Source organism: Crinia signifera, chromosome 4, assembly GCF_055691185.1.
Source record: "Crinia signifera chromosome 4, ASM5569118v1, whole genome shotgun sequence".
NCBI classification, from domain to species: domain Eukaryota; kingdom Metazoa; phylum Chordata; class Amphibia; order Anura; family Myobatrachidae; genus Crinia; species Crinia signifera.
The window spans coordinates 256,155,670-256,172,642 of NC_139220.1; the positions used below are offsets into that span (position 1 = coordinate 256,155,670).

The window sequence follows — 16,973 nt, forward strand, 5'->3', positions numbered from 1 at the left end:
CTGCCCTGTGCATAGTCACTTAAAGGGATGCCATGGGTATTCTGGCATCGGAATCCTGATGTTTTTGGCATCAGTCTTTTAACGGCAGTTGGGACGCCAGCGTCAATATACTGACTGCATCCCACGCAAAGCGCTGGATGAGTATCTGTAACACTACATGTAATTTATTTATTGAAATATTACGTGAGGAAGAAAAGTACTGTAGAGTTCATTAGAAGCTATTGTATTCGGTAAGCAAGGTGAACATCTATATTTTTCCCCCTTTTGCTTGCTAGGAAAAAAAAACCCAATAAAATCCTGAGTTTAAGGGGGTTATTCTGGTTGAAATTCGCAGCCTTATTTAAGGGGATTATTCTGGTCGAATTCGAAGCCTTGCGAGTCCACCAACCCCCACCCGGCGAATGACCGCCTCCCTGCCGCCCCCTCAAAGTGCGGCTTCGTCCGAACAGCTGCGAATGGATGTTTTGCATAAACATCCATTCGCATGGCTCGGGTAACCGCCCACATCTTTCGATGGTCGCCGACCATCGAATGATGTTTAGCGTGCACGCCTATAAAAGTGACTTTTCAGTTACTTACTTACTACCCGCCCCCCACACCCGCGTCGCTGCCTCATTACCATGAGAACGCCCAGCGTTCTCATGGAACGCTGGGCGTTCCCATATGGTAATGGGGCAGCCCGGCGCCCCCCGCCCATCTCCGCCCCCCCCACGCCACCATGGGTGCGTGCACCCGGCGAACCGAAAGGTCGCCGTGGGTGCACGCACCATACGCCTGCACATGCGCAGATACCCGCCTGTGCATGTGCAGACGCGCAACATCGGTACTGCGTGTGAATGCACGCAGGACCGATGTGATCTGAATGAGGCCCTAAATGTAGTGTTATTTATCTATATTACAGGTAATAGAAAGCCATGGAGGAGTTTCAATTAAATGTGAGATGACTCGCACATCATTTTACAATAGCTAACACACATTGACTGATTCAATTATTTATCCTGTGATGAGCATTGTGCCTGGAAAGGGTTTTAACATTGCAATCTGGAATGTTAGCAGATATGAAAGATCTGAAGGTTTGTTTACACAGCAGACAACCATAGGTCATTACAGTCCCTTCTCCTTTATCTCCCATCCCCACCCCCTCCAAACTAATAAGGAACAAAATTATGTATACTTAGGATAAAGGGAATGCTGCATGCACATACTGTAGGGCCTAATTCACACCTGATTGCAGGACTACTTTCACAAAATGGGCAAAACCATATTGCATTGCAGGTGGGGTAACTGTAAAGGTCCATACACATTGGGTGACTTTGAGCTGAAATCCGCTCAAAACAGCCTGTTTGAGCGGCTTTCAGCTCAAAGCCGCCCAGTGTGTATGCCCCTGCAATGAGCGGTGATAAATTAGGGGGCTCTCTACAGACTTGAGGAAACTGTTAGAAAGGGACCTTTAATCCTGTTTTGGGGATTCCCCCCCCCCCCCCCATCATCATCAAGAACATGCTATCCCTAATGATGGAGGTAAACCCAACGTTTAAGATTAAAGGAATGTATTCATCAACTCTGCTGAGTACTGCCTCTAGGGTGTTGTCTGGTTCTGGTTTTTACCCATAACCATTCCTGCAGTGTACAAATACATAGCCGTAGAAGCTTTTTAAATTGGACCAGACCGCAGTGCCCATTGTAAATAATAGGGGATTGCAGTTTGTAGCATTAGTGGGGCAGTAAGGATGGTGTAATGGTTAGCATTACTGCCTCACAGTACTGAGGTCATGGGTTTGATTCCCACCATAGCTCTAACTGTGCGGAGTTTGTATATTCTCCCCGTACTTCTGTGGGGGTACTCCAGCTTCCTCCCACAATCCAAAAATATACTGGTAGGCTAATTGTCTCCCAACAAATTAACCCTAAAATGTCTGTGTACATGTGGTAGGGAATATAGATTGTAAATTCCACTGGGGCAGGGACTGATGTGAAAGTTCAAATATTATCTGTAAAGTGCTGCGGAATATGTGTGTGCTATATAAGAATCTGTCAATAAATTAGGTACCATAATGTACAAGATATAGCTGCATTCAGAGGGTAAGCTAATTACTTAAATCAGTGTAGATTTTTTTGTGGGGTAATCAAGTTTATAAATAGGCCCCTAAATCCTAAACAGTGCTTTACAGTCTGTCCTGCTAGACCCATGCCTGGTCTCACACACATACATATAGAATCATTTAGGGTGCTCTGTCTGGTGGGGCTGCTGTGACACCTGTCACCAGGGACAGAAGAAGGGGGAGAATAAATCCTCCCTGCATGTATTAGGGGTGTGTGTGTAATAAAACCGGAACGGTCTGGACCATGGCACTTATTCTGACGGCTGATGTTTTTTTTATTGCGCATGTGCAGAAGCGTTTCTGTGCATGTGCGAACGCCACACAAATCCGAATACGGCGTGAATTCCGTACAGAAAAAGATCAGTCAGAACAATCCGAACAGGGGTGGAGAGGGGCGTGAAGGGCTGTTTGGGCTCATTACCATATGCGTACGCCCCACGTTTCATGGGCGTTCCCATGAAAATGCTGGGCGTACATATGCTAATCCGTCCGTGATGCATGTGTGGGGGGCGGACAGCTGACATAGCCTGATGCCAGCTGCCTGCCCATATCCCTGCTTTCACACGGAGAAATGTTCGAGTGGTCTGGAGCACTCGGAGCTGTCTGACCACTCGGTCCATCATTCGATGGTCGGCGGATGATGGAGGAGGTTCCCACAGATTGAGGAGGTGTTCACATGAATCATTCACTCACGGTCCGTTTGATAGGTAGGGCACCGCATTCGGATAGTGTGAGCGATCCGTACGGTAGGCGGCCCTAAGAACACTCGGTGGCCGTCCGAAAATACGCATCCGTCCGAGTCAACTAGAATAAGGGCCCATATGCGGAGGCTGTAATCTGACACTTTCCCATGTCCCCGGTGAATGCTATCACAGACACCCCCGTTCCAGGGTCCGGTCTGGTTCCCACTTAGTCACTACAGTAGTGATAGTGCATTTTTCCCATTCGCTGGCATAGCAGAGTATTAGAAATGTCCCAGATTATATTTATATGTGTATTGCTGTGACTTGGAAAAACACTTATTGGGGGCCAAAGTGCTATCAATCCTAAGTAGGCCTGTAATCAGTGTGGTCAGAGTCAGACCTACAGATAAATTGAGCATGCAGGTTAGCAGATATATTGGAGTCTGATCTGCCCCTGTCCTTGTGCTGCTGCCCAGGTAACCCATGCTACTGTACTTTTAGGTCATGTGAGGGGTAAACCAAAGAGCACCATTTTTAAAAGCAGTGTCTGCAGTAAGAGATGCAGTTTATTAGAAGAACTGATTGACCCTACACAGGGCAATCCTCAGCAATGCTAGGTGTGTCAGTAACTAGTGTCCTCCTGTGTGACATGTCTGAGTGTGACTGTGTAGCAGGAGGTGGCACATGCCCTCCCTGGGCTGCACATGGACACTCTATCTCCACAGTCCCACTTTATAAAGCTGGATTAGTAAAAAAAAAAAAAGTCCGGGGAAAAAAAAAAGTCCAGCGAGAGAGACCTGATCCCAGAATGAATCACTTCCCCTGTGCGAGCTCCCCGCCAGCAGCAGCAGTGTAGTGTAGAGTTTAGAGTGCAGTCAGTAGTTAGTGTGAGCGAGCGGCTGCTGCGCCCGGCGGGCCATTTGCATCAGGCGGAGGAGAGGAGGATCCGCTGCTGCCGCCGCCGCTGTGTGACTGTCTCTCTCTCTCCGCTTCTAGGATGCTGCAGACCCTGAGTGAGTGGTTCTGGTGGGATCGCATCTGGCTGCCGTGTAACTACACCTGGGATGACCTGCAGAACAGCGAGGGCACCGGCTACGTCTCGCCCTCCCAGCTCTATGTCACCATCCCCTTCGCCCTGATCTTCATGCTGCTTCGGTTCTGCTTCGAGAGGTAAGAGTCCGGCCGCGGGGAGGGGAGAGGCCGCATAACGAGCTGCCAGTAACAACTTGTTGATAGCGCTGCTTGTGCGGGACGCGTCCTGCGGGGAGGGGGCACTGGCATGTATTACTGCCGCCTGTATGCGGGGCTGCTCCGTGCCCGGGCAGGGTGGCTCACCGCGCTACAGGCTGCAGCATCCGGGTAGTGAGGGAGGGGGCACAGCTCTCTGCTGCTCTCCCCGGGTCACTGAGGCCGTGCCACTGCTGCTGCGGGATGTGTGCGGGGAACTGTAACATACGTGTGTGTACGGGGGGGAACCTCGGGCCTACAACAGCAACAAGTATCCGGGTGATGGAAGGGTGAGCGGGCAGAGCTTATGATACATAGAGGGAGATAGCGGCTCCTCCTTGCCAGCCTGGCAGCACACTGCATAAGAGGAAGTTGGCCCTGGGGTGATCGGGAACCTCTATCGCTCTCTCGGAGAGAAGTAGCAGCCATTCTACTTCTACCTCTTATGTTACAGGCTGTGTTTGTAAAATGACAGGAGTTGGTTGACACACACACACACACACACACACACACACACACACACACACACACACACACACACACACACACGTAAGACAGGAGTGATTACCACCAAATAACAGGGGCACTATGGACATTATTCATGTCCGTTTGCACGTGGACGATGTTTGCGCATTTCTGCACATGCGCTGGGTGCGTGCACCTATGACGAACAAACTGTTCGCTGGGTGCGCGCTAATGCGGCCATGATGGACATGCGGGGGCAGGCAGCTGTCATCACTGGATGTTAGCTGCCTGCCCACTTCCTCCCCCAAGCGTACACGCATATGTAAGGTTGCATGCACCTTCCACATGTTTTAATGGTCGGCGTGGCATGCGAGTGGATGTTTATATAAAACATCCATTCGCAGCCAGTGTGAACGTATGTGCCTTGCAAATGGTGGACCAACATACCACCATTCGCAAGGCGGGATCTGGTTCACTCGCAAGGATGCAAATTTGCTTCCGAACAAATGAAGCAGAATAACCCCCTATGGGAGCTAGCGCTCCGGTACACTGGGCAGTGGTGCTGACACTTGGATCAGCCAAGCCCAATCCAGCAAACAAAATGTTCATACATCTTGGTGGCATTGCTACCTGCATAAACTCAGTAAAAAGACGAAGCAGGAAGCGCTATAGCAGCATATATGCAGTCTGTCTCTTTCTCTGTGTCTCTTAGCCCTGAGGTGACAGGGTCCAACAACACTCAATCATTACAATACCATATTTTAATGTCAAACACAATAAGGCATTGCCATGTGTGTGTGTGTATGTGTATGTGTATATATATATATATATATATATATATATATATATATATATAATGTGTGTGTGTGTATATTATCTTATCTCATATTGCATTATATATACACACACACACACAGTATATGTTTATATAAACAGCAGAGCCATTCTGTGCTGGCTACTTTGCTTTCCTGCCTCACCTTGTATTGTCACACATTCCTCTCTCCCGGTCTCTGCAGGTGGGATGACTCACTTCACCATGGCCAAGATGCTCAATGCCTTCATGTAGTTTTGCAGGAAAGCCCAAGGTTGCGGCTAAATTTAACTGGTCTGAAGGACCTATAATATTACAACCATGTTACCCCTGACTGCAGGGGGAGGAGCAAGTTCTACCCTCGCGGGTTTGCCATGTATAGTAAAGCGCAAACCCACTGACCATGCTCCTCCCCCTGCTGCAGCCGTCCCACGCTCCGGCGGCTGCACCGGAATAGGACTGACAGTCTCCAGTTGCTGTAGATTAAGTGGAATCTCGCAAGAACTACCGACTTCTCGCAAGAAGTCCCCTGTACTTGACTCCCTGCAAAGCCGCTGGGTGGGTAGGAGGGCCACTCAGACCGGCTACGGGGGCCGCATACGGCCCCCGGGCCTGAGGTTCCCCACCACTGCATTAGAGGACCTTTAACCCGCTTGGATCTAGTATCTGCCCAAAGCCCAAGCAATTGATGTTATAAAAACATACAATGTATCACTGCAAATATTCATGTAGTAGAAAATACCTGTATATCAGCTGTTTAATCACCAATTAGAATTCATTTATTAAAGTGTCAGTGTATTTTTTGACCGTCTACTCACCTTCGCTCCTAGCCTATGTAAAGATAATTTTCCAGTGAGCCACCCTTTCTCTTACAGCACTGGCTGAGATTGGGGTGCCCTTGAGAGTGTTGACCAATCACAAAGCAGCAATACACATATTGTGACTGGTTCTCCGCACAATACCCTTTGCCGCCATTTGAAGATTTTAAGCTTTATCCGTTAGCTAGTTGTGTTTCAGAAACATCATTGCTCTTGGTAAAATCATTGTATGTAGCAGCTCCCAGCAGTTTTGTTATGGGGCGGGGCAATTTAGGAAAATATGTTAATAAACTAAACATGATTTGGGTTGTGCGTATCCATGTGTATAATACATCTGTTATTGCTGTAGATTTGTAGGCCATACATAAAACTAGGACATATGAGGTAAATAACATAAGTTGCTGTGGGGGTGCTTTAGAGCAGGTAGTCTAGGTGGGTAGGACAATCTCTAATAAAGTGTTGGTTTTCACATAGCGTTAAAAGGCTGTGAGACAGTCTGATTGGCAGTGGTAGCTACGCGCTAGAAGTCTTGAAGATGGGAGTAAGCAGTTACCAGAGAAAGGATCTAGTACCAGGATGACTATTGTGACTTGTGATTTATGAAGGGATGGTGTTTGTAGGGCTTTGTAGGTGAAAGTTAGTTTTTGGACTTGTGGAGCAAGTATAGGTATTTACAGATTGGTGTAGATGTGGAAGTACATTTAACATGTACTGAAAGATAGTTGGTGAGAGGATGCCAAATATCAAGAGATGACAGGGTGGGGAGAGAAACTATGCAGAATGATGGCAGCAAACTTGGGAGTTTCTAGATTGTGGAAGATTTGAGGACACATGGTGACTTTCAACCTTATTCTAGTTCACTCTTTCTGACAAAATCCTTCTAAAGGTGCGTACACACGGGGGCGATTATTGCAAACATCACTGGAAATATGGTTGCTGAGCGACCATATTGCCAGCGATGGGAGTGTGCACTGGTGATCGCAGAGTGCGCGCTCCCGTTGTCAGCCCCTGAATGGTCGCTGGTCGGAGGTCAGCGACTTCCCCTGCCTCTTCTCCCGGCAGTGTAACATTTCTCATCTGCGACCATCTCTGGTCGCAGATGAAAACGGGACACTGAGCAATATGATTGCTGAACAATATATTGGCAGCAATCATATTGCACCGTGTGTACGCACCTTTAAATGGATAAAGCCATGTGCACTGCAGGTGGGGCAAATGTAACTTGTGCAGAGAGAATTAGATTTGGGTGGGGTTTTACTTCAAAGTGAGATCTATATTGCAGTGTAAAAATAAAGCAGTCAGTATTTACTGTGCATAGAAACAAAATAACTCACCCAAATCTAATTCTCTCTGCACAAGTTACATCTGCCCCACCTGCAGTGCACATGGTTTTGTCCATCTAAAAAGGATTTTGTCAGAAAGAGTGAACTAGAATAAGGCCCTTTGTGAGGAAGGCAGCACTTGGCGAATCCCCTCCTTTTTCTCCCCTGGATTCCCCTCTTGTGATGATCATAAAATAAAAAATGAGAAAGAACATCACTGCCTAGTTCAGTAATATGGGGTCATAAAAGTATAGCTATATATCAGTGTCAGTATATTTTATTACCACAATATTATGAGAACACAAGTTTATTGCCCATAATGGCAGCTGGACTGCAGCAACTTGATATGTGACCTAGGATGTTGACCCATTAGGGTAAGCCCCAACTATTGAGATATTTCCTTAATTTACCCATTGTGTTGCTTTTTTTTAAACTAATATATATTTTTTATTTTATGTCTCAGCAACATAGTTTTCTTTCTTCAGATCTCCACTCTGTCCTACAGACAAGTGTTAATCATGGCACCCTAGAGTATCAGAAATGTTGTTGTGGCACGTCTAAACCAAAATATTATTAGAGTTATTTAGAAAGAAAAAAAATTATATTAAGTAGATTGTGTTTGTGTCATCCTTAAGCGGCCTACACACAGGGAGGTTTGCTGAGTGTTCTGAGCGATGCTAGAACGCTCAGCACACAGCGATGTGTCAGTTCTATGTGCTGAGTGATCTGTCAGGACCAGTATTCTCCGGTGAGAACACTGGCCCTGATCAGCGATTAACTAGCTTTATCCAGCGTGCTGGAAATTAATTGCTGGGCGATAGCGACACACAGGGATGTGCACCGCTATCGCTATGGCCCCTGCACACAGAGCAATGTAGGGGATTTTTCTAAGCAATCTACTGAGATCGCTTAGTAAAATTACACTTAAATCGCCCCGTGTGTAGGCCCCATTGGGTTCAGTTATGTGGTGTGGGACATGATTCACTTCTGTTTGTCTACATGTTATATGATTAGAAGCTACAAGCACTGGTTTTGCCTATTACACTGACTGTAAATATTTAGAATTTTTCCTGGACCACCAACCCAGGGCACCCCTGCAAGTGCTCCAGGGCACCCCTGCAAGTGCTCCACTGCACCCCAGGGTTACATGGCAAACGGGCAGATTTATGAAGCTCGGTAAAGTGATAGTGTGTTTTTTATCACCGGCCAATCAGCTCCTAACTGTGAAGTTACAGGCTTGGTTTGAAACATGACAGGTAGGAGCTGATTGGCCGGTGATAAAAACCAGACACTTTATCGCTTCACCGAGCTTAATAAATCTACCCCACAGTTTGGGAACCGCTGCTGTAGACCAATTCAGTTACAGGCTTCAACCTTCTGTAGAAGGTTATGTATTAGCTGGTGCGTACTGTATTCTCCTGCGACTCTTACAGCAATTCCTTACTTGGTTTAGGTTCTATGCTGATTTCTTAGGTCATGTTTTGCTGAGTAATTTTGCTCTGTAATAGTTTTCAGTCAGGCTTGTTAATTTTGGTTGTTCTGTAATACAACCGAGTGCTGATTTCTGCATGCAATTGTTTCAAAAAGCACCCTAAAGCTATTTTGTAGTACAGGGCAACAAAACAAGTGTATTTTAAATTGGGGTTGGCTGGTTTAAACCACATAGGTTTAAAAAAAGAAGAAAGAAATGCACTTTATTTTTTGGGTTAATTATGCTGTAACTACTGTACTGGCACAGTGCTGTGACTTAAAAAAAAAAAACTATTATAAAGTGTTTTTTTTTTTTGTGCAAAATGTTTAATGCCAGTGGTATGCCCAATGCTAATGCTTAAAGCTGGGTACAAATGAGCCCATGTGTGCCCTGATTGACATTGACAGGACCTGGCGATGGCTTTGGCAAGTGCATACACCACAGGTTCCCAAACTTTTTTGAATCACGGCACCCTAGAGTATCAGAATATTTTTCAGGGCACCCCTAGACCAAAGTTTGTTACCAAGAATAAAAAAAAAAAATTAAATTAAATAAGTTGTGCTTAAATGTTATCCTTAGGTCCAGTTATGTGGTGAGGAACACAATTCATTTCTGTTTCCCCACATTTTATAATTGGAAGCCCCAAGCATTGATTTTGCCTGTTTCATTGGCCATACATAATTTGAATTGGTTCTGGACCACCAACCTGAGGCACCCCTGCAAATGCTCCGAGGCACCCCAGGGAGCCTAGGCGCACAGTTTGGGAACCGCTGGCATACACACTTAGTGATTCTGGCAGTGAGAAAGGTGGCTGTGCTGCATGGGCCTAGCTAGTGATGTCTTCTGATGGTGCTGACAACAAGCTGGAGCTCACATAGTCAGCGACATAGTGGGGTATACACTGGACAATGTGCCCCAAATGTCGCTGATTCGCCTTGTCGTACCCAGCTTAACTCCTCTATATGGGGGTATTCAATACTGGCTGATTTCGGCTTGGTGGAAATATCTATGAAGATTGGATACCCCCTGACTTGTGTCTGCCTGCCTTGTCTCTGAAAATGCTTGCGTGTTATATATATTATTACACACTAGTAAAGGCCGGCACTTGTTCTTGCTAGGCAATGTACCGTGGTGCCTTCCAAAAGTCTTTGAGAATAATCCAGTGAAGAAACAGGCGGCACTAACGGGGTTTACAAAGTGGAAAAACTTGTATTTCAAACAATATAAGGTCACATCAGTTGCCCGACGTTTCGAGGCATTAAGCCCCTTTTTCAAGGTTTGAGGTTGTTTTAAATACAAGTTTTTCACTTTGTAAACCCCATGATTAAGGTTTCTAATACAGGATTCAAATATTAATGTCAAAAATAAAAACTTGTTTAAAGGCAAAAACAAAATCCTTTTTTTAATCTGTGTTTTTTATTTTTTTCCTAACCCTATTTTAAAAGACGTTTAGTGGTCAGAAATGGTTATCTCCTTTCAAACTGGATGGAAGCTAAATACAATTTTTATACCTGTATGTAAGATTGTAGTAATGCTTGCTTTCTTGTATGGAAGCGCTACAGTACATGCCTCTAGCCAATGCTTCATAACAGATCCCTGCCTCCACCATGCACATTGCTTCCCCAGGTCCTGTCTTTTAAAGGCATCATGAGTCAGTCATTTCCCTGTGTTGCTCAGACTCAGGCGATCAGGAAGCATGGGGTGTGTAGCAATAATGAACGTATGTAACATAGAGGCTTCAAATGTGAACACTCCTGAATTGCATAAATAATATCATTGCTTTTAAATGCCTCCCGGGGAAAAGTAATGATGAATAAGACTGTGAATGCTTATACTAAATAATTATGGAAAAGCAAATTGATTTCACTGTATTTAAATGAAGGTGTTTGTTTATCAAATATATTGTTTTGGAATTTGTCCTATTTATCAATGGATGCAAGAGGTGATTGCTGTCGCTGGGACATTTGATGCAATTACCTCCCCATGTAATGCACAGTGGATGCTTTTTGCTGACAAATTATCAAATACTATTTATCAACGGCTGTCTCTGGATGTCCTCTGTAGGTCCCCATACATTAGGCCAACCTGTCCGAAGGACAAGTCGGACTTAATTTCCCCTGAGCTCCCCTGGCAGCTGCCCGGGAGAGCTCCCTACGATTTGGCACTAGATGTGTCATTTTTTAACAGGGGATAAATGGCATGCCATTTATCCCATCTAATTCCCGGGAAGCTGCGGGGGGCAGGAGGTGCGGGCTTTGGGTGCAACATTGCGTGGGTGGGTAGTCCGTAGTGTCTGGGAAGTGCTAAGCGGACAGCTGCGGCAGAACGTGATTTTTTTTTAAATGGGCCTGCTGCTGATTGGCTGATCTCTCTCTGTGTGTGTGTGTGTGTCTCTCTCCCCTGAGAGAGAGAGACAGAGACCAGCCAATCAGCAGCAGGCCCATTTAAAAAAAAAAAATCACGTTCTGACGCTTCGGTCAATCAGCGACAGGCCTATCTTTAAAAAAAAAAAATCCACGTTCTGCCACCACTGTCCACAGTGTCTGCTCAGCGCTTCCCGGGCACTTTGGACTGCCTGCCCTGCACAACTGCACCCGCAGCCTGGACCCCACGCTGCCCGGCCCCTTCACATAGTTGTGTGCCAGCGAAGCTTCACTGCTGGCACAACCCTCCGGATAGGACCAACACATTGTGGGTGCTAAAATGCACCTGCGATGTGCCTCTGATGGGTCCGGTCCAACTGATTGAACCTGCAGCAGGTTCAATCTGTAGGGTCTGACCCGATGCGCACAGGACCGCGCATTGGGTCGGATGGGATGTCAAACACATCCGATTTGGGCCGATTTCTCAGCCCAATGGGTTTGAATCAAGGGAAATCGGCCCAAATCCGAAAGTGTATGGGGGCTTATCTGCTGTCCACATCTCAGGATGGAGATAGCTGATCTGGTAAAGTGACAAAATTGTTTTATTCCAATACAGCATTGTAATAGGAGATCACTAGAATTTACCTCAGTGGTTTGGTAGCCAGTTTTATTATTTTTTGGGGGGTTCATTGCTCAGCTATAAAGAAGAAATCCCCCAAAAATGTATACAAATACTGTGCAAAAGTCTTTTTTTTTTTTTTTTTTTTTTTTTTTTTTAAGCCGGTTTGGTAAAATGCTGAAAAGTATGTATACTTTTGAAAATAGAAGTGTCAATACTTTTTTTGTCAATTAACAAAATGCAAAGTGAATGAACATAAGATAAATCTAAATCAAATCAATATTTTGTATGACCACCCATTGCCTTCATAATGGCATTGATTATTCTAGGTACACTTGAACAATCGGGCGTATGATGATCATTTTCATATGTAGGTTGAAACACAGTCATTAACTGAAACAGAAACATCTGTGTAAGAGGTTTAGAACTGGATGAGGATCAATCAAACTAAGCTACAAAAGTGAGGTTGTGGAAGACCATTCATATCACATTTCATGCACCATTCCAGGAAGAAGGAAGCAACAAGACACAATATAGGTATACTGCATCAGCAAGGTCTCTCCCAGGCAAATCTTTAAAAGCAGATTGGGCTTAAAAAACAAAACAGTGATTCAGAGGACCGTAGATGCAGTGGTCTGCTAAGAAAACTTAATGATAGACACCTCATGCCTACTTCCCTTTAAAATTGGAAGATGTTCATCAGAAACCAGTGGCACCCAGGCACACTCCTCTACTGTTTAAAGAAGTCTAGCCAACAGTCGCCTTCATGAAAGAATTGCAGAAAAAAAGTCATACCTCAATGTGGATTCATGGCCAAGCGACTCAACTGTGCATGAAAACATAGGAACTGGGGTACAGAAATATGGCATCTGGTGCTCTGGGCTGATGTGTCAGAATTTTTTATATTTGGCTGTTACAGAAAACGGTATGTTCAGCGAAGGGGTGGTATTGAGTGTCTGCAGACAACAATGAAGCGTGGTGGAGGTTTCATGCAAGTCTTGGGGCTGCATTTCAGCAAAATTGAGTTCGGTATTTGGTCAGGATTAACAATGTTCTCAGTGCTGAGAAATATAGACAGGTACGTATCCTCCATCATGCAATATCATCAGGGAGGCATCTAATTGGCTCCAAATTTTATTCTGCAGCTGGACAACGACTCCAAACATGGCCAATATCATTAAGCATTATCTTTATGGGGAAAAAAAGAGAGAGTCCTGGAAGTAATGATATAGCCCTCGGGGTGCCCTGATTTCAACATCATATAGTCTGTCTGTGATTATATAAAGACAGAAGAATATGAGCAAGTTTACATCCACAGGAGATCTGTGTTTAGTTCTATATGATGTTCGAAACAACCTTCCTGCCAAGCTCCTTGAAAAACGGTGTGCAGCTGAAAGAATTGATGCTGTTTTGAAGGCAAAGTGTGATCACACCCAGAAATCACTTTACTTTATTGTTGCGGCCCTACTGCACATACCCCAATGGCTGTTACCGGGGAGGGATCCAGAAAATCTAAATTGTGTTATATAACCCATAGACTACAATAGTTATCACCATTGCTATTGCGATGGGAAACCGGTAAACTGCAGCGCATGCAGTATATTTGATATCTGCTGCTGAACCCCAGTTATACTGTCAGGGGATACTTACTGTACATGTTAAGCATACTTCAATTTTTAGAGTGATTTCCCACAAAATTTTATAATTTTCAAACTATTATATAATTTATTTCCGAAATATGAACTTTTAAAAAACAAAGCTGATCCCACTGAGCAAAATGAGTTAGATTTGTGAATAAACCCAGCACTAAATATAAAAGATCACCTATGAAAACCGTAACCTCAAAAATGACGCATACCAGGGTCATTGGATAGTGTGTATACAGGTGCGTTAGGGCTTTTGAAGCCAGTATACTCGTCTAAATGCTCCAGCAATGGTCAGGGCACAAGGTTGATGCAGCATGGATTGCAAAAATTTATTGTGTAGTTTGTACCCAGCTTAACATATAATGGGGGGGGGGGGTATCCAATTATCGTAATTGCTTTGTCAGTGGTTATCCTATGAGCCCCCATAAGCCAGCACGATACACAGCTCATCAGGGATTTCCTGTCAACTGCCTCAGCCGGTCAAAGCAAAATTCCTGGAAGGCGGCAGTTTTTCGGAACTGTGGCTGCAAAAAGATAGGTTCCGCTAAACCTGTGTATTTCCGCACTAAACATTGTTTATTGGAAATTGAATTGGATACTGCTTAAAAAATCACATGAAATTGATAACCTCCTATAACTATAATCTTATAAAATGTATTTGTTTTGTCTTTTTATGGAAATGTAACAATGTGCAAACCGTCTTTTTTGCAAGCTGCTATCGTCAACTGGAAAAGCCTTGTGTGTTTTTCCCTGACATTACTTCAAGTGTTTTTCAGCTCCTTTTTCACTTGGGTCATACATTGCCACAGGTTCAAAAATCCTGCCTCAGGCATTTTAGAAATTAGTTCTTGAGTTAGCAAAAGTTCATGAAACACTGAGCTTACTTGATCTGCCAAACACTGGCAGCAACCTGGGGGTGTCACTGAATGTTTCACAGAAGCCAGATGAGCATGCTCCGGCCAATGGGCATTAACTGTCTTTTTTGTTTTTTATAAGATTTTATTTTTATTGAAACGTAAGCATCAGTACAAATCTTAGAAATGTATAGAAAAGTCATACTTATGCAAAATAAACTTCTAAAATAATAATACACCACCGCACTATATACACCACCGCACTCGCTATTCCTACGAATGGGGTGCAAACTGCACTTGCCATTTCCCAGTTGGGGTGCAGTGGTCTGTGACCACATACTCTAATACATGCGTCTTCAAACTGTGGCCCTCCAGATGTTCTGAAACTACATGTTCCAACATGCATTGCCACATTTTTTCCTATAAGAGCATGCCAAAACTTTCAGGGCATGCTGGGACATGTAGTTCCACAAGATCTGGAGGGCCACAGTTTGAAGACCCGTGCTGTAATAGATACACATACAGGGGGCTTAACCCTCAACATAATAAAATAACTCCCCTTAGCATACAAATAATCGTATCGATAATGGGGTTTTAGTTCATGAATTGATCGATGCATTTAAGCTTGCAGCCCATCGGCAAGGGACCCCATTATTTATTTGATTATTTGTACATTAAGATATGTTCATTATGTTGAGCCCCCTGTATATGTCTGTCTGTCTCTCTCCCTCGATTAAGACTAAATTACATTTTTTTACTAAAATGTGACCTAACAGTTTGACACATTTTAGGAAAGTGACTATGGGCAGTATTCAATGTAAAATATTCTCCGTGCATGGCGAGAGATTTTTTCTCTCGCCATGCACTCTCCGTGTTCCGGAGCCTCCTGCTCCCCCTATTCAACGTGTTAAAGACTCGCCGCCACTCGCGGCGAGTCTTAACCCCTGCAGCGGACGAGCGTCCGCGGCAGGGAGCTGTCAGGGAGCCAGGGGACGTAGCAGCCAAGAGAGATTAAAGTCTCTCTTGGCTGCTGCAGGGGATATGGGGTGGGGAGCAGGGCTCCCCTGGACCCAGGCAGCACAGGCTGCCCCCCCTATAGCCAGCGGGGGACCCAGTATTCACTGTACCCGAACGTGCATCGGGTGCAGTGAATATATGAATATCTAATGAGCGGCTCGAGCGCTCCGGCCCCCTGCTGGCTGCACTGTGTAAAAAAAAAAAAAAAAAAATGTAAAAAAATATTTTTTTTTAAAATTAAATATATATTCATGTGCTATAGGCACATGAATAAAAATAACATGGCCCTTCACAGAAAAAAAAACCTGATTTTTTGACACCAAAATTAAAAAAAACACCCTTTTAGTTTAAAAGTTCACATTCCTGCTCTCCATCAAAAGATGGAGAATTTCTACACGGAGAGAGACGGCGAGAATCACTTAGAAAGACGGAGAATATTTCACATTGAATAGGGTGGCTCGCCTTTGGAGAAAAAAAACCTCTCTCCACCGCGTGAAAAGCACAAACTCTCCAGAAATCACAGCGAATTTTTCTCATTGAATACTGCCCTATGAGTAAGGGAGGGTATTCAATCCCCGCCGCTATTTCCGACAGGGTAAATAGCGGCCGCCCATTCTGTTGATCTGTCTCTTCAATGCTGTCGGGAGAGGCAGATCGATAGAACGGGCCCGTTTTGGCAATAACGGCCATGAATTGTCGCGATCACGGATGAATCTTGACAATTCAAGGCCGTTTATTTGGATTTCCGACTGACAATATGCTGTCATGCAAAACGAAAATGAGCCAGGGTCACGGCTGTCGGGACGGATCTACGGTCGTGACCCGGGATTGAATACTCCACCAAAACTAAATAATAAAAAGAAAACCCTAATGAAGCTATACACACACACACACTAGTAAGCCTGCTCGAAGCAAATGCTTCTAAAGCTAGTAAGGCAGCTAAATGTACATATGGTACTTGTGTATTTTGGCGGCGCCCATTGCCTTGCATACCATAAGGTATGCGATGCGATATTGCGCGATATTGTACAATGTCATACAATTTTAAAATTGTATGACATTGTATATGGCATACAATGCCCTACAATGCGATGCGATTAAACATTGTATAAGCACCCTAATGGGTGCTTACAATGTTAAATGCACCCCCACGCCACCCACCCACTATAAACGTGAACCCGAAGCGTGGCGAGCGGCGGCGGTACGCGTCCTCCGACCTTTTCTTTCCCCCACTATCCACGTTGGCGTGGTGTCGTGAATAGAAAGTTTGGCGAGCGCAGCGAGCCACCGAGCCCGAAGCGTGGCGAGCGGACTCGGATACCTCTGAAGACCGCAAAGGGACGCGGATACCTGTGAAGGTATCCGGGTCCCCTCGCGGGGCTCACTGCGCTCGCCACGCTTCGGGCTCGCTGCGCTCGCCACACTTTCTATTCTCAACTCCAAGCCGACGTGGATAGTGGGGGTATGAAAAGGTCCGAGGACGCGTACCGCCGCCCCTCGCGGGCTCGCCACGCTTCGGGTTCACGTTTATAGTGGGGGGGTGGCGTGGGGGTGCATTTAACATTGTGAGCGCCC

The 16,973-nt window shown here is 45.1% G+C and overlaps 1 protein-coding gene across 2 annotated transcripts in view; it reads left to right on the top strand.

The window, feature by feature from the left end:
• Positions 1-16,973, top strand: part of CERS3 (ceramide synthase 3) — a 134,472-nt gene that overhangs the window by 49,027 nt on the left and 68,472 nt on the right. Inside the window, exon 3 of one of the 2 annotated variants that reach the window (XM_083184276.1) lies at positions 3,782-3,955. The exons of the other annotated variant lie outside the window; for it this stretch is intronic. Within the exon in view, the coding sequence (XP_083040402.1) occupies positions 3,783-3,955 (173 nt within the window). The 5' untranslated portion in view covers position 3,782. The remainder of the gene's footprint in view (positions 1-3,781; positions 3,956-16,973) is intronic. 2 annotated transcript variants of the gene reach the window in all.